At 40.3% G+C, this 22,281-nt stretch overlaps 2 protein-coding genes across 2 annotated transcripts in view; one reads left to right on the forward strand and one right to left on the reverse strand.

The window, feature by feature from the left end:
* The window catches only part of sbf2 (SET binding factor 2), a 78,341-nt gene extending 73,120 nt beyond the window's left edge, over positions 1-5,221 (forward strand). The window contains exons 34-42 of the mRNA XM_030765745.1: positions 516-701; positions 1,664-1,790; positions 2,235-2,362; positions 3,238-3,462; positions 3,599-3,706; positions 3,904-4,094; positions 4,183-4,270; positions 4,350-4,481; positions 4,624-5,221. Coding sequence (XP_030621605.1) covers positions 516-701; positions 1,664-1,790; positions 2,235-2,362; positions 3,238-3,462; positions 3,599-3,706; positions 3,904-4,094; positions 4,183-4,270; positions 4,350-4,481; positions 4,624-4,722 — 1,284 coding nt within the window. The 3' untranslated portion in view covers positions 4,723-5,221. The remainder of the gene's footprint in view (positions 1-515; positions 702-1,663; positions 1,791-2,234; positions 2,363-3,237; positions 3,463-3,598; positions 3,707-3,903; positions 4,095-4,182; positions 4,271-4,349; positions 4,482-4,623) is intronic.
* A 6,379-nt stretch (positions 5,222-11,600) lies between these two features.
* Positions 11,601-20,104, reverse strand: swap70a (switching B cell complex subunit SWAP70a). The gene is made up of 12 exons (XM_030766224.1): positions 20,009-20,104; positions 19,009-19,149; positions 17,610-17,780; positions 17,256-17,483; positions 16,837-16,983; positions 16,439-16,547; positions 16,131-16,312; positions 14,240-14,347; positions 13,645-13,811; positions 13,320-13,518; positions 11,835-11,931; positions 11,601-11,719 (listed from the first exon to the last, which is right to left on the reverse strand). Exons 1-12 carry the CDS (start codon positions 20,102-20,104, stop codon positions 11,601-11,603), a joined length of 1,764 nt encoding a protein of 587 aa, XP_030622084.1.
* Between the last annotated feature and the right edge of the window lie 2,177 nt (positions 20,105-22,281).

Genomic DNA, 22,281 nt, shown 5'->3' on the forward strand with positions numbered 1-22,281 from the left:
CCTGTCCCGTCCCCCCCCCATGGGCTTGTGAAGCTCACCCTAACAATTGGACTCATATGGTCTTACTCTGTGGCTGCAAGGAGATGTTATGTGCTCTCCTTTCAGTCAAAAAACTTGTCAAAATGTGAGCTTTCATTTTATGGGCGTATAGAGAAAACATTGCTCTATGCAGTGAAGCTGCTCTACTTAGTCACCAAGGATTCTCTGTTCTCTTCTTTCTTTTTGAATCATGTCTGTTTTTATCGGTTTTCTCTATGCTGTGTGTTGCCCCATGTTAGTTTCCACAGTTTAATGGGGAGGTTATTTAATTAACAGGAACAGTCTCCACTGGATGGATAGCTAGCTCTCCCAAGTAGTGGGAGATATGTAGCCTCCTGATGAACGGAATATCACTTAAAATACAGTAGTCTCCACACAGGAACAGCGTCTACAATGTGTATACAGTCCACCATCATGCCATGAGAGAAACCTGCAACTTACACCTTTCTCCCCTCTCTTGGCCCCGGAATGTTTAGGTGGTGTCGCTGGTGCAGCTGCTCAGTGACCCGTTCTACAGAACCCTTGAGGGATTCCAGATGCTGCTAGAGAAAGAGTGGCTATCTTTTGGCCACAAGTTCAGCCAGCGCAGCAACCTGACCCCCAGCAGTCAGGGCAGCGGGTTCACCCCCATCTTCCTGCAGTTCTTGGACTGTGTGCACCAGGCAAGCATTCTTACTTTCCCCTCTCTCCTTCTTTTCGTCTCTCTCTCTCTCTCTCCTCTCTCTCTCAATCTTTTGCTCCCTTACACACCCCCTTGTTGTTCCCATCATGCCTTGTGAATGAGCTCACCGCATTCTTCCGATGTCCAGCCAGCAGCAGAGGAGTTGGGATAGAGGAGGAGAGCCTCAGCTGTCACTATCTATACACTAATTTTGCTTTTGCACTACACAATCCCCATATCAGATAAGTAATTTAGACAGCTCCGCACACTGGGGAGGGTGTTTCTTTCCCCCGTCCATTCTCTCTGAGATGCCATTACCCAGATGGTCTTTCAACCTACGGTCAATCCTTTCCATTCTGAACTCTTTCTCCAACAGCTCACTGTTTTTGTGCGTGTTTAAAGCTTCCAGTGGAAAACTGCCATGCTGGGGTATCTAACATTTCCTCCCCTTTCCCAAAGAGAAAGTGTATACGCTTGAAGTGCTCTGTGCATGGATGAGAGCGGACTTTAGCCAGCACCCAGTATCCCAGCTGCACACCCTTGTTCTTACATCAACACGTTCCTTATTTCGTGTGATGAAACAGAGACATGGACAGCCAAAGTGACCTAGCATAGATCCCGCGGTGTCATGAGCAGGAAGAATAATATCAGAGACATCTGAAAATAGAAATGCCTCATCTTAGAAACAGCTGTTGTTTTTGCCAATAAGGCCAGGTGGCCTAAAATATGAGAATTAGAGGGCTGCGTCGCTTGGCCGTACTTGACCCCTGGAAGTCGGCTATAAAGACGAAGCTCTCTCTGTCCCTAACTGCTGTTTTGTCCTGCCTCTGAAAACAGTGATGTCACGGTGACCAGAGTGTTGAGTTTGTAATGGTTACACAGGTATTTACTGTAGCTGCCTCAGACTCCCAGCCAAGCTAATGTCTGTCACAGTGTTCCATTCAACTACCCCTTTCATTCCAGGTTCACAACCAGTACCCCATGGAATTTGAATTTAATCAGTACTATCTGAAGTTTCTGGCCTACCACCATATCTCCAATCGCTTCAAGAACTTCCTCCTGGACTCAGACTATGAGCGCCTAGAGCATGGTGTGTATACACAGCTCTTTCAACTCGCTCTCTCTCCCTCAGTTTTTTTTTCTTTTTACTAGCTCAAACAAGTTTTGATTGTTTGGTCTGAAAATCTTTTACAATTTGTTTGTCAGTGCCACATGTGTATTACATGGTCATGGCACTAAGTGAGTGCAGCTGTTTGTACCTTCTAGACCAGATTCAGTAAACATCAGACTTAGGAGCTGAGTATATGTCAGGAAGCCCAAGTGGTTCATCATATTGAAACAAAGATATATATATATATTTTTTTTTTTTTTTTTTTTTTCTTTTTTTTTTTTTGAAGCAGCGTTAGTCATTTACTACATGTGATTATTGAAATGGTGAATCTTGAATCTTGTCTTGCGTCTCTGGTTTCTGAACTGATTCAGTTACAGTGTGGTGGTGAAGTGTAACAACCAGTCCTTTGTGTTCTGTTTAAAGGCACATTGTTTGAGGATAAGGGAGACAAGCAGGCAAGAAAGGGGATCTGTATTTGGGAGTGGATCAACAGAATGCACCGCAAGAGCCCTCTCTTTTTCAACTACCTGTACAGCCCCTCCGACACAGAGGTATAGACTGTGTGTGTGTGTGTGTGTGTGTGTGGCTGGGTGTTCGTGTGATAGCCAACCCCGATGACTTTTTCCCTAGTGCCCTCAGAGGATGTTGTGTCGTCTGTTGTGAAGTATTAATGGGAACTAGCAGCTCTAAACATTTAGAACTGCCATCCCTGATTACAGTGATGGATTACTCACCACTCTTGCATGAACAGATTCTTGTCTGTGACCCCTTTGCATGCTTGTGAGATCTCCTTCGCTTGTCGAGCTCTGTGGAAATAAGCAAGGCTTTTTACTCAGGAGAGCTCAAAATTTTCATGCGTCCAGTATTTTTGTTCACATCACAGGTCATAAAAAAATTCTTTTTGTTTGTCAAATATTCAGTCTTTTCACAATTAACTTTGTCTCTCTGAAGGACTGAAAGATTCAGAAATTCATGTCTCGCCCTTTCTGGGTATGTGTGTGATCTATATATTTAAAGCTAAAAAAATCCCTGGTGTCAGTTTTGTTTTATAAGAATAATAAATCTTTTTCTCAATTGCCAATTAGCTGCATCTTTTTCATAATCCAACAGGCATAAATCAGAGGAGAAAGGATAAGTAAAAAATAACTCAGTGATTCACTGCTCTGGGAAAGGTTTAGGTCTCTGTGGGCTTTTTTTGAGGACATACAGATATCCATGAGTCCTCATGGAAGATTGTACTTGTATCTCACAATGAATTTTCACTGTATAAAATGACAGGGGATACACTACTCCCACATACTTTATATCCCATGATGATGGGTGTTAATCTGCTTTATTTAAAAGGGAAAAATATTTAGCTTCGCTTGGTCCTTCATGATTTTTACATTCTTTTTTCTCTCTCTCTCTCTCCCTCTCTTTCGTGCAGTCTGTATTGAAGCCATCCATCTGCATCCCGAACCTGAGTAAGTGGGAGTTTTACACAGAGGAGACTTTGTCAACAGGCCCCTCCTATGACTGGAGGATGCTGGCCGTCCAGCTGGAGAGCACTGAGGAACCAGACACTATTGCCACCAGTAAGAGAAGGATTGTCTGGCCATGCTATAGCAGCGTGAGCCGCGCCCAGCCCGACGCCATCACAAAACTGCTAGCGGTGAGCGTGCCATGCCCTGTTGGTCCTCCTTCACTCCATGGTGGGAAAAGTGGTTCAGCTCCTCTGATTGAAAGGAGGAACTGCAGAGACAGAAAGATCTGTGAACTTGTTTTGACTGAATGTGTTTTGCTTACAGGACATTGAGAGGTTGGAGGGAGAGCTCAGGCAGCCCCATGAACCCTGGCAAACAACTCTTGAGAAAGTGAGAGTCTGTATTCAGGAAGACCTCAAACAGGAGGGCAATGTGAGTGTGGTTTGTCTCCTCTTCTGAAACTACTCACCAGTGTCATACTGTGCCTTCTTCTGTGTACAATTATCCCTGCATAGACTACCTTACCTCATTAACTCCTCAGTGCATGGGAAGGACAAACACACAGAAAGGAGGAGAAATGAAGTCAAATGCTGAAAAGTGGCTTTTTTTTCCTATGCTGTGTGTCGTAGCTCCAGAGGCAGTCAGTGTCTATCTCAGGCCTGATTCCCACTTCCAGTCTGCAGGCCTACCAGCGCCGCTCCATGCTCCACCTGCCTGACAGCGGCCTGGGTGAGGACAGCAGTCCTACCACTGCCAACGGCATCAACAGGAGAGCTGCCACACTCTACAATCAGTTTACCCCAAAGAATGAGGAGAACAGGTATGCTCTGAGTTTCAGTTTGCACTAAGAGAGAAGTACAATGCTGCTCCAAAAATCCAGTTTAGGATATTTGTTGTTTTGCTCATAGGTCCTTTGAAGGCATTCTATACAAGCGAGGTGCATTACTGAAAGCTTGGAAACCCAGGTGGTTTGTTTTGGACATAACAAAGCATCAGGTGAGTGAGCATAACCATGTTGCTCCAATGTAATGAAATGCGATGGATTTTTGTGGTTAATTGAGGTCTGTTTGTCCAGCTGAGGTATTACGACACAGGTGAAGACACCAGCTGTAGGGGCTATATAGACCTGGCTGAAGTTGAGTCGGTCCTGATCGCCACACCCACCATAGGGGCACCAAAACACATCAGTGAGAAAGCTTTCTTTGACGTGAGTACATTCCCGCCTCTGCATGTTCGTTTTCTCTTCCCATTGCTAATATTTATTATATGCTAGTGTGTGCAAATGATTCTTTGTTCCACTTTTTTTTCCTGCTACATTGTGATAATCATGAGTGACTTTGCCATTTTAGCTGAAGACCACTAAGCGTGTATATAACTTCTGTGCTGCGGATGCTCAGAGTGCCCAGCAGTGGATGGATAAGATCCAGAGCTGCATCTCAGATGCCTGAGGCGTGTTTGTGGACCAAGGCTAGGACTGGTCACCAGAACGGGATCCTGAGAAGGATGTGATGGCTGACAGTATAAATTTGAGGACTGGTTCCTCAACTCCTACATTACTTATCTCCTTCACTATAGGAGAGACTCACTGTGCTTTATTAGGACCATAGAAACACCTTCAGTGCCTGTTATCTGTTCTTCAGGAGATCTTCGTCTCCATCCATATGGAGTGTACTCTGTACATAACTCCATACCACTCCATTATACCTCAGTGTGAGCACCTTTACTCCCTCTTTATGGGTATGTTACACTAGCTCTGCTGATGGTCTGCACTATATCATACCTTTTGCTCTTATACAGGTTGGTGTACAGAAAAGACTAGAAAGCTGTTGTTCAAGGATTGCACTACAGATTAGTTTATGGAATTCTTTAAATGCAATTGAGTCAAAGCAGTAGCATTAGCCATGTAAAACTCTGGGTTTAAAAATGACAGAATTGATTAGTTTTCTCATCAGGAAGTTATTGCTGCTTACAAAATAGAAAAATATGAACCACCAAAAAGTGATGGTTATTTTTTTTAAATGCACAAAATATGAAATATACAAAACACAAAAAAGCAATTTATTTGCACTTAATTATATAATATGCAACCCATAAAACTATAGGTTTCCTAACAGACAAATCTGAAAGATCAAAGACATTAGTTCAGAATTATGAACACATAACTTCTCCGTGTATTAAAATATAATCTTCAAAAGTACTTTGCACACTAAAGTTGAAATATTTCCTGACTTTTTGTATTTAAGAAGTTGATGTTTTGTTTTCCATTTTACTACATAAATGTTTTAGTCATGGATATCTTTTTTTTTTTTTTTTTTTTTGTTCTTGTGATGTAAATTATTGTTTTGTTTTGTTTTATTTTAAATTTTATTAAAAGAGTAACTGTTTTGTGTCTAAGAGTAGATGATTTTGTGTAAATACCTACGACATTTCGTACTTTTTATACTCAGCAGAACATCTTTTCTAACATTAGGTTAACAGTAATAAAAAGCAATTTACATTTTTTAAAATGCTCATACGTCTTAAGTGGTGGTAAAGTGAAGCATGTTCTTTCTTGGTGTCATTGGTTGGTCCTACTTTGTGTTTTATATGAAGGGAAGCAGTTTTTATTTATCCATTTTCTTCAAGCTTCAGTTTGTTTTTTAAGGGCTTTGAACAGAATCCATGGGGCAATATGTGGTTTATTTGGCTGTGTTTGTATTGGGAATGTGCATATACATATAAAACAAAGAATCAAAATTCAAACTGTCAAGTCTGTTACTTAAGCTAAAAACATGTTACTGTAGCCATGTACCATGTTTTGGTAGTGCCACTAATATTTTGGGGTTTTATCTTAAATAAATTGAAAGTACTTGAACATATCTGTTTGTTCTGAAAATCTTTATGTCCCATTTAACTGCAGTGAGAGAGTGTCACATATAAACACTACTTTATAAAAACAGAAAAGGTTTTATATGCTGCAGCTTGTCATGTTACTGGAACACAGTGATGCTTGTAGATTTTTTTTTGTCAATGGACAGCATATATTTCAAATGGAAATATGTCCAACACTGGTTTGGTAGATGTTTTCATTTCTATTGGTGGTCTTCTTCTTTCTGTGCTGATTTATAGAGCCTGCTGGGTCAGTGTAAACATTCCCGTGTTTTATGGAGGTAAGCATATATTTCAAAATGTACTGTTCTTGTGAAGTCAGTCCACCGTGCTGACAATAAGCCACACTCCACAGCGCCATCATAATCACCATATTATTCATGGCTGAGAATCCGTTCTCATATCGTAACTCTCATGTATTTGGTGTTTTTGTCATGCTCCCAGTTAATATCAAGAAATGGAGGTTTACTTCACAATATAGGGCAATATATTAAGAGGATTTTCCTGTTCGTCAGTGAAAGTTAGTCAGCGAAAAAGACCGGTTTGTGTCCAGCTTTAAAAAAGCCACCAGAAGAGCCAAAATGAAAATCCCTGTATAATTCTCCCGCAAGTCAACCCATTATCTGTGTTACCAGATACCAAGTGCAAACCTGACCCCAACCAATCTACTTGGAATGACGTTGTATATTGCTTTTCTTTGTCCACGTTGACAAAGGCATTGTTGGTATAAATCTCTCCTTTGTTCCGAGATTCTGGATTGAACTAACCTCACTCTGTCTCTCCGCTCACTGCGAAGTAAGAAGACACCTTTGGAACGGAACTGACTTTGGAGCTCAGTCTAGGCTCCACCAAGACTTCTCACTTCCAATAATGACAGAGTGGCTGGGCAAGGAGAGTGGCGGCAGGCCGACAGGCGCCTCCACGGCGGGACTGCGAAGCACTCCAGTGGCTGTAAGTGGAGGAAGCAGGCAACACTGAATGGGAGTTCCGACATTGGGGACATGCTCTTGTACTCACTCTCCCAGCTGGCTTGTACTGAGAGCAGGTGTTGGGCTGACTAACATCTGGATTGTTGGTCTCTGGCAGGCCTATCCAAATATAGCTGACTGTGGGACGGGGGGGCTTAGACAGGCCAGCCCAGAAAAGAGGGATGCGGCGGAAGCAGTAATCCCACTGGAGTCTAAGGAATGGGGACAGATGGGCTCATTTGGAGAAACTGTAGTTAATGGCACTCAGAGGAGACATTAGAATCAATTTATCATGTATTATATGATTGGATACATAGTGACTTTTCTCCCAGAGAATTGAAAACCCATTGAAGACTATCTTAATCAGACAGCCAATGACAAATCTTAATGAAATTTAACATACTGTATGCCTGTCTTTTGACTTGCATTTGAACTTAGAAACTTACAGCAGCCATATATTTGTCATCTGTAGATATAGATACAGATACAGATACAGATATAGATATAGATACAGATACAGATATAGATATAGATATGGTATCAAATCGGCACCATTTTGACTAAGGATATGTTCATGGTGTAATTGATGTTTCAGTGCATACTGTGGTACATGGAATTCTTAAAATACTTGTTGGCAAAGATAATACAGAACAGATGTTATTTTCTAAAACTGTCTATGTTTTGTTCATAAGGCAAATCAACAATGTGAGTGTGACACAGGCATGCAAAATACTGATTAACAGTAGAACAGGGAGAGACTGGACAGCTTTAAGAGGCTCTGGCCCATGGTTTGCACCTGTTGCAACACTGCTATTATTGATCTCATTTCCTGGAATTCTACCACCAATATACCGATATTTGCTGGTTTTGTAAACACTCAAATTCCTGTTCAGAGCTACACTGAAAGGGTTGCTTTCATCAGAATGGTGCTTATCATTTAGACCCTCACTGCATGCAAAAATGACAATCAAAAAGAACATTTGCATGGCACTTAGAAAAATCCCTTCGATTAATTTACAACTCACTGGAAAAGTTTTGACCCCACAGGGAAAGTCTGTGTGTGTGAGATGAGCATGGCTGGGTTGGATTTTTGTTGGCCCGCTTGGTGCCATTCATCTGCAAAAATACTGATGTCATTTATCCCGCATGGTTAGTGCCTGTGATCTCCACCCTCAAGGGACCAAGAGGGCAATATGTACACAATGCTGTGAGGTCATTTTCGGAAAACATCAGAAAAGCAGCATCTGCAGTGGATTTATTCATGAGCAGACAGTGTGGAGGAATGTTCCCATTCCAAATCGGCTTAAACGAGAATCTTTTGGCTAGGACTCAAGTCAATTGGTAATGGGCACAAGGGGCTGCAAGCAGATGAGCAGTGATATTTTTGCTTGAGTCTAGAATGCCAAATCTTGTGCAATTCAGTTACAGAGATGAAGTGGTCTGTTTCTCACGGAGTTTCACGATGAAACTCTCACTGCGCACATTAAACACGAACACTTACGTATACCTCCTTTTTATATCCACCTCAAAAACAAAAAACAATATTCTCATGGAATCTATTTATAAACAAGGATTTTGGGAGGACAAAATTGCCAGAGTTTTTTTTTTTTTCCACATTATCTAATTTGTTTGACAGTTTTGAGTTTCATGCCTGGCTTCCATCACTAATCATTATGTTTGAGGGAAAAAGACAATAAGTTTATGGAAAAGTTGAACACCACATGGAATCCGCCACAAATTTCAGTGCTCCTTATTTTGTAAGACAAAGGCCTTGAGGTATACAGTTTGAAGGATAGCCAATCACACAAACAAACAAGTCCATAAAAGGAGCTGTTGTGATTTTGATGTATTGTTTTTTGATCTGCCACATTCCAGCTGTATGCGTCAGCAAGAGTCATTTTCAGTACACCTTACAGTTTCAGTATGTGCAATAAAACACGAGCACGCGTTCCCTGTGTGACATTGGCCCTGACTGCAGAGACGTTTAAGCAAACAGGTCTATTCATGTAATCTACATCATCTCCAACTCTTCACCTTTAGCCCCGGAATGAACAGTTTGCTCTTACAATGTGACTTCTCATTAGTCGAGAATAGAGATCAGTCCGGATTCCTGTGTGATGAAGACAGTCACCCACAGATGATAATTTCAGATAGTGTAACACTCCCTGTTTGTCACTCAAGACACGGAGGATCATTCCTCAGTGGGGGTGAATGTGGGCTCCAGCCTTAGATGCTGCCAGGAACACAGTAATGCTGTCACGTAGGCCTGCTTGTTTTGACAAAGACACAAGTCTCTGTAACGCCATACGTGCCTGCTAAGTGACGGATCATTACAGCTATACTGTTTCATTTAGGTCAAATGTATTTCAGCCATATAACAGGAGAACTGGGAAAGACTGAGGTCAAACTAAGGTGAATTGTTTTCATCTTGTCTGATGCTAAATTTCAGAGTGGAAATTTCTCAACTTAAAGCATGGGAAGGGATTTTTGCGTAGGGCATATTTATGTCTGAAAATGTGGAGAAATGTTCAAAATTTTAAAGAGCAAAGGCTGTTTCAGATCAAAAACAACTTTGGACTGAAACAAAATACTGATTTGCTCATCCAAAAAATCGTCAGATTTCAGAGGAGTAACTGCCTATGCTCTGTAATGTTACGTTCTGTAGTGGCGTAAACAACATCCTGATTCTAAACTTAGAGAGTCCACTTAGAAAATATGCAAATAATCATTCTCCCTTGAGTAGCAAACCAGCCAGTGTTTTATGGCCCTAATGACAGCAAATTTGAATGATGTCCTTACAAATGTAACATCCAAAAGTTGTTCGGGAAGAGAATGGACAGTTTGGTCTTTTCCTCTTAATGAGTGAACTATGCATGTAGAATGAGCTATGCATGCCAGTAACATCTGGAGAATGACATTGCAGCTGTATCAAGCCCCTTTAACCTCAGCACCTGTTATAACCCCCCCCCCCCCGAACACACACACACACACACACACACACACACACACACAAAAAAAAGAGGAGATGGTGAGACATCGTGCAGCCCTGGAAGCATGCACAGAACACTTCGAAATCAAGTATTTTTTCATTTTTCGCTACTAGTCATTACATGCCCCCACGCGCCAGAACAGAGCAGGGTGGAGCCCTCCACAATTTTTACCAACACCAGAACAATGATTGGCAATTCAGGCCGCCCTGTCTGACACTACTTCTCCCCCTCACTGCCTCGGGCTTTCCAAGAATAGTCGGTACAATAATTATCATAATTCAAATATGACATCAGGGTTTGGCACTTTAATCCGAACAGGTTCAGACTCATCCATGAGAGTGATTCACTGAAAGCGAAACAAATAACATGTAAGAAGAGAATATTTATGCCTGAATGGGCATAGATTGCAAAGTGGATAAGAAAGCATCTCATAACCCCAGACATAGTTCAACACCTGCTATACTTACTGTGCGATTACCCTTTCATTACTACAAATGTATCTTCTTTTAGCATGTTTGTCTTAACACAAATTCACTTTTCAGCCACTCTAAGCACTTTGAACTAAAGTGCAGTGTATGAAAGGTGCAATATAAATAAAAAATTTTCCTCTTAATTTCTCTTCTGTGTATGTTTAATGAGAATAATGATGAATCCCTCATGTAACACGTTTCACGGTCACGACAGAGATTCTGTAAGTGCACAAAACAGTCTGAGAGCTTCTCCATTCTTCAATTTGAGGACAACAGAAATGTTTCACAGAAATGTTTTATAAGTACTTCTAAACTTAATTTAGTTTGTTCTAGTACTTAATGCAATAAAGTTGTTTTTTTTTTAGTTTCCTGATTTCCTGATCCAACTAACTGACAGAAGACATATATTAGTTTAACTAGATGTTTTATTTCTTTCCAGTGGATCGCCAGGATTGAATCACGTGTGTGTACATTTAAACTGCTTATCAAGGGTGACATCTAGTGGTTCTTAAAAGATAAAGCATCACAATGCTGATATCTCAATTTTTTTTAAAAAAAATAAACAGAAAGAAAGAAAGAAAGAAAGAAAGAAAGAAAGAAAGAAAGAAGGAAAGAAAGAAATACACTTCCCATCTGTCATTTTTCACATGAAAAAGAGCACACAAAATTAAAATATCATTGTACAAGTTGGGGTTCGGGTTAGACACAAAATGTATTGAAATGGACTTGAGTATTCAAAAAAATTCCTTTTTAAGTTACTTTTTTTTCCAAATACACTCATGTCCCAAATGACTTGTCAGAGAGAAATATTGAAATTCAAGTAAGTAAAATAAAATTAATAAGGCAGATGACTCCTCTACAAATTAAAAGTTAAATAATTAGGCCTCTCAAATCAGTAACTCCAGAGCTGTTTCATTCATGTGAGATGTGCCAATGATAGAACACAAAGTATACCAGCATTTTAGCATCTACTGTATATTTATTTGTTTGACAGTGCATGATAGATACTGTAGAAAAAACCACTGATGTACTACTGATTCTCAGCAGTCTTATTCTTCCTGTGCTGCCAGTTCTTCTCTCTCATTTCCAATTCTGCATCTGTAAAGGCTGAAGGACCCCAGTTGGTCATCTTGACAGGCTCCTTGTGCCCTGATAATGGAACAATATATAACCAGTCATCTTATTCTAGAAATATATGACAAACCCAAAAAGAATTCTGGATTCAAAGAAGGTGTGTGTTTGAAATCCACAGACTCAGTCATACCCGGTTGAATGAGACGAATTAGCCCCTCATGGTGGGCAACCTTGTCTTTCCAGCTCTTGGTCTTAATGGTTGCCTGGGTCAGTTTCTTTGTCACTGCCTAAAACACATACAAAAAACAAACACAAATATTCACAGTCATCATATGCAGACAGAAGATAATATCTTTCCCTTCAGACGTATTCTCAGTCTTAATAAAGATAAGGTAACAGTCCTATTTAAAATCTAATGCCATTTAGAAAACTGCTGACACTTCTCTTTTTCACTCGTCCCCAGCTGAGCCTTTTCCCCCTCACAGCTACCACAAACAACCCACTGGAGGGATTTGGCGTTTGATGGCGGATTTGAAAAATTTGTGTCAACCCAAACCAGAACCAAGTTTTGTGGATCTACAAAATGTGGTTCTTGGATTTCCCTCTGCCTACACAGCAAATGCCTCTGTCCGCGTGAGTCCAAAATGGACGTGATTCATCTATCAATGGTTTTTAACTGATGCATTTTTGGAAAGTGGTGTGTTCAGTTTTTATTTTTCAGCTCATAGCTGAAGATTTTATACTAAACAATTCCCCGAAAGTGAACACAAAAGTGAAGCCGTTAGAACATGCACTTTCATTTTTACTTATGTTTATTTATTTATTTAGTCAGTTAGTTTGTTAGCCAGTTGTTGTTGATGATGATTATTAAGATGATGATGATGATGATGATGATGATGATGACGATGATGGCGATTTTATTTAAACTAACTATTAGTAGTGAGTATTTCGGCTGGGGGGGGGTACTACATGTTGAATAAAATCTTTCTCTCTCAAGGTTTGTCACCTCCATGTGTCAAAACGTAATGCTGGTTTAAGTAGTTAAGTACTTGCTTGGCTAATGCTGTAGGGTTGTATGTTTAGAAATAAATGTTTCCATCATAATGGGACCCTAGGAAGTACATAGCATACAGTAGTTGATCAAGATATGCTGAGCTGTATAGCTGAACCTCTGTGTCCAGCTATGCAGATTATCGAAAGCAGGTTTTCTACATGTTTTCCAAGTATAAAACAGTATACATTGTGGATGTGTGGCACAGATCATTTATCTATTCATGATTACATCTGTGCTTGTATACTTGAACTAGTAAAATGTAAGTTCCATATTTTATTTAAGAGGCTTAAAATACAAGTCATAAGAGCAGAGTTTGAGCTGTATGAATGAAATGTCAAAAAAAACCCACTAGAAACCTTGAGTCTCTTTTTGGTTCCTCTGGGCTTACTTTAGATTACAAGGGTTCACAGGCTTTTGAAATGATTATGTTTGTGAAGGATGAAAGGATGGGGTGTCAATGGTAATAATCCTTGCTTGTGAAGGATGAAAGGATGGGGTGTCAATGGTAATAATCCTTGCCTATAGACATCAGCATCATAACCACTAGGTGGCTTGTACGGGAGGACTAAAAGGATATCACAAATGAAGGTGTGGTTGACTACTGTGGGTGCGACAACAGACCTCATACTCCTCTTGTGCGCCCTGTCTCCTCCTCTCCAGGTTCTCCAGCTGTTGCATAGCAGCCTGCAGAGCACTCTCCTTGGTCAGCTGGTCTCTCTCTAGCTCCTCCTTCTCTGCCTGAGTCTGAGAGATAGCCTGCTGCTGCTGCAGGTGAATCTGTTCCAACTCTGCCCTCTTACTGACTTCCTCCTCCAGCAGTCTACACACACACACACACACACACACACACACACATATATACGTGCAAAATCCCACATATGAATACAACTTTCGTAAACAGTGCATTTGTATATTTTTGCATGTGTGTGTGTGTGTGTGAGGTTACTTGGCCTGCAGCCTGCGCAGGGCTTCCTCGTCCTGTCTGGCACGTCTCTCATCCTCTAGTGCCTCCTCCAGCCGATGGTACATGTCCTCCAGCTCGTGCACACGCTGAAGGTACTGCTCCAGCTCATTAGACTTCTGAGCTACCTGTTCCTCCATCTTAAGACGAACCTAAACAGACATACATACACACACATACTTAACACTTTCATGAATGAGTAACAAAGACTGTCTAAAGCAGGAAAAGTAATCCCTGGAACAGAAAACATCATGACAAATACTTATTGAACTTTCATGTGAAGAGGGCAGGATATGTAAAAGTGGACCACAAGAATTAGCGAAAAATCTGTCCGCTAACTCACCAATCCTTTACTACAAGACATAACTCTCTCCCTAATTGCACTTCAGTGACTCCTATTGTCAAAGTTGTAGACAATTCTGGGGAAATTGCATTGGGCCCTTTTGTACACTGGCAGATAAAGAGAAGCAGTAATTGACTACACGTATACTGGAGAATGCATGCGGTTATCATCAACCACCCAAACTGGTACATAACTTACAACATGGCAACAGAGTGAGATTTTGGTTGTCATGATTACCATTTTCTCTCTCTCCAGGTCCATTTTGTAATGGTTCTGCAGCTCCAACTGAGTCTGGACTCGTCTCTGTTCCTCCAGGGCTGCCATGGCTGCGGCTTCCTCTAGTTTCTGCCAGGGTAAGAGACAACAAAGCAGAACATGAGCAAGGGAAAAAGTGTGTATTTAGTTATGGGGGGGGGATTAAAACTTGACAACTGAGAAAAACTTCGAGAGCAACCGTGTGGTAAGTATTAAGGAAATAATGAGCAGGCTATTTTTACTGCTCTTGCCAATCGCACAAATATGTAATGTGTGGGAGCTCATGCAAACAGCAGATGTTTAGCGTTCCTCTAAAAAGTCTTGCGGTAGATAACAGAATTCTAACGAACATTCAAGCATAAACTATTTCTGTACATTCAAAAATGCCAATCCCATATCCCTCCCTGGGTCTAATCCTCTAACCAATGATTTTTGGTGACACTTTGAACCATTACAACCAACAAAATAATTGTAGACATAAAATAACTTGATTGTCTGGTTATATAAGTAGCAGTCAAGCAAAAGATGGCATGTGTAAAGCTAGTGAAGAAGATTACAGGGCCCAAACAGGAAGAAGAGGCCACTCTGCAACAACGGTACATGCACTCAGGAAGTACGGGTTCACAGTCACTGCCTCTGACTTGACAGGTGCACCCATAACACTTGTTTTGCATATGGGGAATTTGCCCCTAATGAGACGAGAATGTTCCAAAAATGTAAAACATGCATCATCATTAATCTGACTGAGAGCTTCAGTGCTTTAACATACAGATTTTTTTTCATTGCTCTTGTACATAGTGTGAAGGATATCTTTTGGTCTATTTCATGGGTCAGAAGTTTAACAGCTGACACCCTGTGTTGTGTAACGCAGTGTCCTATTGCCATGAAAAAACAATATTTAAATTAGACAAGCTCCTAAGAAAACTAAACATTAACAGTTTAATGTCTGTGCACTTATACTTAACCAATATGTTGTTTAGTCTAATGCTTACATGATAACTCTTGTCAACCTAAAACTCTTTTGTAACTCCATACACCCACTCACTCACTATCTAAGCCACTTATCCTAATTAGGGTTGTGGGGGTGCTGGAGCATTCCAGCATTCATTGGGCAAAAGGCAGGGGAACGCCCTGGACAGGTCGCCAGTCCATCGCAGGGGTAACTCCATACAAAATAAACAAAAACTTGACAATGGACAGCTGAATCCATGTTACTTTAAAACACCAGTGACAATATTATTACAAGAGAAATGTCTCTGCAGCAAGTTAAATCTTGAAGTCTTAAAGTCTTGAATCAACACTTTTTCTCTGCTCTTATTTTCTTACATCTAGGCTGGTTCTGGATGAAAATAAAATAAAGTACCATTTATACAATACATGAAAGTGGGACCAAACCACTCACAACATTGCACTGGGACATATGCACATTACCGTTGTTCATGTACATTCTGTACAGTCTGTATATTGCTTGTATATTGTGTGCTCTGGTCTGTAAGTAATATGTACATTGTCTGTATATTACCTGTAGTACTAGAGAGACACCAACGGCCGGAACCAAATTCCTTGTGTGTGTTAACATACTTGACCAATAAATCCGATTCTGATTCTGATTCTGATCTAAGGGGAAATTCTGTTGATATCTACCCCTGAAAATTGCCTTCCACCAAAAACAACCAAAACAAATGAGGGTGGGGGATAAAGCACCCCTATCTCACATGGCACATAACTAACTCTGCTGCTCCAATCTCATTTATCTGATTCTGGTTCTCTGTCATTGCAACACTGTATACCGCTGGTTAGCAGGGCAGAATGAGGGTGTGGACTGTGAGCTCCGGTGGGAACCGGGAGTAAAAGGAGAACCCAGCCATAGTACCTTTCTCATGGCCTCCAGTTCTTTCTGTTTGGTTTCATTTGCAAGCTGGAGCTGCATCATCTTCACTTCCAGGTCTTCCTGCTCCACCTGCATTCTGCTCCTGAGTTCCCTGCGCCTGTCACGAGCCTCCCTGTGTGGGGTAGGGAGACCCTGCCTCAGCCTGCTGATGCAGCCCTGGATGGCTATGAGACAGAGGGAGGACAGCACAGGTTACACATCTTTCTCAACACTCAGAAGCTGTGAGACATGATACATTGCAGCTGTTTTGCATATGAAACGGGTTAAGAAATGTGTGACAGAAGTACTACCGTGAATCCACTCTTGTCTTCTCTTTTTATCAGTACCATTGATCTCAAAACTTTTGTCAGCACATCTGACAATGAACAGACATCTCTTTCCTTCTTTCTCTGGCAAAATCTGCAAAGTAAAAGAGAGAGATGTTATACTTCCAGGCTTTCCTCCATGGAAGGTTTCCTTCAGAGGACAGTAACTCAAGAAGCTGGTTATTAAAGGTATGCTTTCTGCTAGCATGTTTTGACTACTAAAAGAATTTAAACTGTGCTACTGTTAATAGTAGACACATATTACTTGCGTAATAAATTAAACTGAATTTGTGCTATAAAAGATACAAAACTATAAGCATACATAAAACTATTATTGTATCTAACTTTGAGGTATGTATGGTTTGTCGTGATCAAGCTCTTACCTCAACAGAACAGTTTCTATCCAGTGGAATGACCCCCTTTTTTTCAGTTAGATCCTCACTCACATAATACGTAATACAGTTAAGCTGAAGCACAAACCAGCGCTCTGTCCAGTTTTTCCTCAGGTGACCTTTCTTTGTCATATATCCCTTTTAAAAATAAATAAATGAATAAACAGCTAATGTCTGTCCAATTGTACATATATCTCATTTTAACTTACACATTATTCTGGGAGTTCACACTGTAATAATGTGCATATATGTGTGATACAGTAAATATAAACTCTGTGTTTGTGTGTGTGTGTGTGTGTGTGTGTGTGTGTGTGTGTGTGTGTGTGTGTGTGTGTGTGTGTGTGTGTGTGCACGCGCAGAGACAGAGAGGGAGGATGACAGACAAGGGCGGATGCAGCCAAGGATCTGACCTGTTTAAGAACGTCCAAGATGAGCTCCTGGAACACTTCATGAATTCCCATGGAGACAGTCTGACGGTCCAGTCTCTTAGTGAAGTGGCCCAAGCAAACCAGCTCTATCAGCTCCCATGCATTCAGGACACTGCCTCTTTTGCTCAGTTGCACTTTGTAATCCTGAAACCTCTCCTCACTCCAGGCTGTTCCCATAGCATCCATCAATTTCCGCAAGAAATACTCAATCTGACAGTTATAAGATAAAACAACTGTATGTTCCTGGCAGCTGATATAATATGAAATTTGGAGGGAATACACAGTACAGAGGACAGTATAGAGAAGTCTAAAATTCAAAAAGATGCAATGTCTCACCTCCTCTATCACAATGATCAGAGGGTACTTGTCCTCTGACAAGAAGTTGAAAATACACCACACCTTGAAGGCATCCTGGTCTGAGATGAGCAAGTTGTTACTCATGTTTTTACGAACACACAGCGTCCAGCACATCTTGTTTACTTCCATAACGTCAAAATCCCCCTCAGCCTGCAATGAATATATTTATTACATTTAGTTTTGTCTCCTAATATAGACTGTCCCAATATTTCACGGTGAGGAATAAAAAACTGCATCCCAACAGACTGCATTATTTACTGGTTGGTAACCAAGACAACACAATCAAATCTTCTTGGTGGTGATTTTGTGTTTCTCAGTGAATACTCCTTCAAGTCGGAGAACTGAGGCAACAAGGTCTGAAATATCTTCCAAGTACTATGAGAACTCTGAAAGTCTCGACTCAAACTGTTTCTTGGTGATGGCTTTATCAACATCTAGCATGCTTATTGTACACTTCTACAAATAAGCACAGATAAGTTAATATATGTACATTTATTAATATATTACTTTATAAAATACATATATTTTATAAAGTAATAATATAGTACAGTGATAATAAGCACATTTGTAAAAAGTTCCAGATCAGTCCATGTGCAGTGGTAAACTGTCACACATATTATCAGATACTGACCGCTGATTTTTAAATAACCTCCTGCAAAGTAGAGGTTTCAGTTTTTGTGGTAAATTATTCAAATGCGAAGTCTTCTTTTCAAGACTAACACTGAAAATTACAGAGTCACAAGATGAGTTATTCAAAATAGTCAAAATATTTCAGCAAAACAGTTCAAAATTCGACATCACTTAGGCACTTTTTACTGTTAGTGTTTTTGTTGTGGTGAATTATGACAAAAAGTGATGAAAATGCAGCACAAACAGAAAACACAAACTGCTGAATGTGACTTGAGAAAACGCAGCAGTGTAAATCAACAACTGTAAGCTTCTCTCCTACAATGTGAGGGTTTTATGCACTCATTTACACAGCATTCAGACTTAAGACTGAAACTCCACATGAGTTAATCAGTCAAACATTTGAAAAGAATACACTTTGATGAACTTCAGTAACTAAGAGAAGGCAGTTTCATTTAGTATTAAGAGGAGGGTTACATCTATGAAGAAAAAAGGGGAAGTCATTACTTCTCAAAATTTGACTCTCTAAAGATATGGAATATCCTGGTTTGTCATAAACAAAGGTTGTGAAAAAAACAGTGGTGTTGTATGTTATTTATTATAAGCAATAGCATAATAAAAGATTTATTCCAAGGCCCAGCCATGGACTGTCAACCAGGGATTATAGTGAAACAGAGCTTCATGAGTGGGCCACACCTTCAGTACCCACATACTTGGAGAACAGATACTGAAGAAAGAAAGGAGAGCTCACCTTGTCTAAGATGAACCTATTCAGATAAGGCATATAGCCTTGAGTAGACACGGGCCCTGCATCATCGTCTTTAAAATGTTCCTCCAGGGCTCTGGAGTTATGAGGGATCCCCAGCACAGTGCAAAGATTGTGAGAAAGCACCTTCAGAGATAGAGGCAGACAAACAATAGATTAGTGCACGCTTTTTTTAAGTCTAAGGCTATGATATTGCTTTAATAATGACTGAGAAATGTAGATTTTGTAGGAAATATGCTGTCTTGTAACAAGACTGTACCACATAAACATGCATCAGATCGTTCAGTGCACTTAAGATGTGCATGATGTACCCCTCCACCCCCCCCCCCCCCCCCCCCACACACACACACACACACACACACACACCTCCCCCAGAATTGATTTCGTGAGTCAAAATAGCAGCTGTACGTACAACTGAAGTAGCGGTCTCAAAGCACTCTGGGCACTTTGAGATGTTTGTTAAGTTTCTTAAACAAAACAACGGATGGAGTTTTGACTAAATTTCAGTGTCACACTGCGCGATGTCCACGTTTTTCTGCCTATGCCCCCGACGAGGGTGCTTATCGAAGAGTTATCCGAAACTGACTAGGTAAAGCAGCCGTAATAAGGAGCATAAGAGGGAAGCGATTGTCGTTCTAAACATCGAAATGCGAGTAAGCTACAAATGAACAAACTCTGAAAAAGAAGTGTATGCCATTTGTCTCCATTCTCTGTCAGCGCGATATAACTTTATCACAGTTCTTGATGTTTCTAATAATGAATCTTGAGCAAAATTTCACCGTGATAAAGCAATTAGGCCTATATATAAAAGAAATGAAATGCCATAAACATCAGAATAGTATGTTTGATAACCCATAGGAAACACTTTATTTCTCTAATTCAGTTACATCGAGCTTCACTTGGCACTCTTTTAGGCAGTTACGCAAATTCTCAACCAAAACTTATCACACATGATCAGAGAAGAAGTTAATCAATTTCAACTTACTTTTAGTTGTGATTTGGAAACTTTTCCAGTTTTATCCAAATCCAGAGCGGTGAAGGCGTGCCATATTGGTTTTAGAATGTCGCTCCGAAGTACCATTTTATATCGTGGTTTCAGACCGCACTTCTCAGCAGGAGATCTCTTTAGGTCTATTGCATACAGTCCAATATTCAATACACGGCGGTTTTCTCGCTTTGCTCTCAGACTGGCTCAAATACTTACGTAAGTCTTACGTGAAACGTCTGAAAGTCTATTTTTTCCCCCTAACACGGATGGGCGAAATCTCTTCTGTGAGCTTCCTCTGTTGATGTGATCTTAAACGCCTTGTGAAACTGAGGAAGCATAGAGGCACCAAGTCACATTAAAGGATTACTAATGAGACCCTTAAAACAGTTGTTTGAGATAGGACAACATTACTGTTCAGGAAACATCCATCACATTCTAAGAAAAGGATAGACATGTCCACGAATGAATTTAGACATTAACTCTTACTGTTCTAGTCTACACTTACTCTCATACTCTTTTCAAAGTATCAACATTAATCAGATTAATATTTCCAGTGAAAAAGTAAGTATTAAGGCTAATATTGTACAACAAAATACTTAACATAATCTGTGGACATAAAAAGGAATGAATATGGACTCAGATTGCACCATCACATAAAACACATAGTAACAGATATGAGGATTTCTATCATTATTTTTAACTTGTCATGTTTCATATTTTTCTAAATATGTGTAAATTAATCAATCCCCTTGCGCCTCCTTGCCTCTGATTTTTTTTTTTCATTTCAGTCCAGCACACACACACTTGATTCAAATCAACTGATCACTAAACCTTTGATCAGGGATGCTGAAGCACTCGACTGTGGTTTAACCATTTGCAGAAGGTGAATTACAGTAATGGTTTGTAATGTTTCATCAAATGTTGGAGAATGTTCAAAATGTTACATCAAATTTCACACCTCATAAGGTGCTAACATTAAGTGTGAAGCACTCATGACAAGACTTTATGCTACGTTATTTCCTTATGACAGAGAACATTTGGCTCAGGTTAGACAGAAAAGCTCAAGTCCTAAGTGCTTTGAGTTTGCTAAACTGTCAAAATACAAATCTGAGAACTATCTGTGTCCAATTAGTTTAAAGGACAGTTCATCTAACCCCAGCAAGCCTGTCTGTCCTGTTACGGGAGTGACCCGTGAAGCAGGTGAGGGGACTGCTTGAATAGAACACTCCATCCCTGGCCCCTATTCTGGCCTAACGGTCCTTTAACAGCTCCTTTTGACAACAGAGACATTGAGCAAACAGCTCACGGCAACTACACAGCAAACTTGAAAGAAAGGGAACAGATTAAAAATAAGACTGATAATGCATCATATAATGCATCATAGACAGGAAAGAAAGTCTGTCCTGTTTGTCTCTACTCAATGTCTAAGTGATTAATCAACTAGAATACATATCAGCCAGCATTAATCGATCACTCAATCATCATTAATTGATCACAGAAAAAGGCACATGGTACATCTACTGTGGTTCATACACTATGTAACTATAGAGGAAGTCTGTGCAGGTTACACATCCCATTAGATATGGCATTTATAGCATTCCTTTACTCATTTTTCAAGTCTGACATCATGGCACTGTTGACTGGTGTTGACTGGTATTTCCCAAGAGGTAAGGAGTACTATCAGAGTCAGACCAAAACTATCTTTTTTGAGAAATGCCCTGCTGTCCTGAAAAACAGGTTTGCTCAAGTATTCAAGTGGTGTTAGCATTAGAGTTGAAAACTAAAAAAAGCTTCCATATTAAGTTATAAAACGCTACGATTTTGAAGAAATGGAAGATTCAATGATCTCTTAAATGATCTCTTTGGCCACATGTCTGCTGTCACCTTCCTCTGCTGAGGGACTGCTCACTTGGCTAACAAGACCAAAATCCTCTTAAGGGAACAACATGAGGTTTCCAGTTCTGGAGTATCCAGCAAACATTCACTCGCATGTTAACAAAGACTGTTTACAGACCTTGTAAAGAGCATCTGTTTCTGATCCCTCACAGTCACTGTGAATACACCACCAGTCCCCGTGAGATGTTATCTTCATAAATGCCCGTAAAAACATGTTTCAAATGTTGATATTGATAGAATTCTTCAAATATATGTCTGATTACAGTATTAAAGACCAGTCACTCACAGGACTGGATGTCCACGTGAATAGGAGGGGCAGAGCAAGTATATCTCAGACCACAGGACACTTGAAGAATGAGATCTGTTAGGTGGGG

This window comes from Chanos chanos, chromosome 2 (genome assembly GCF_902362185.1).
Source record: "Chanos chanos chromosome 2, fChaCha1.1, whole genome shotgun sequence".
NCBI classification, from domain to species: Eukaryota; Metazoa; Chordata; class Actinopteri; order Gonorynchiformes; family Chanidae; genus Chanos; species Chanos chanos.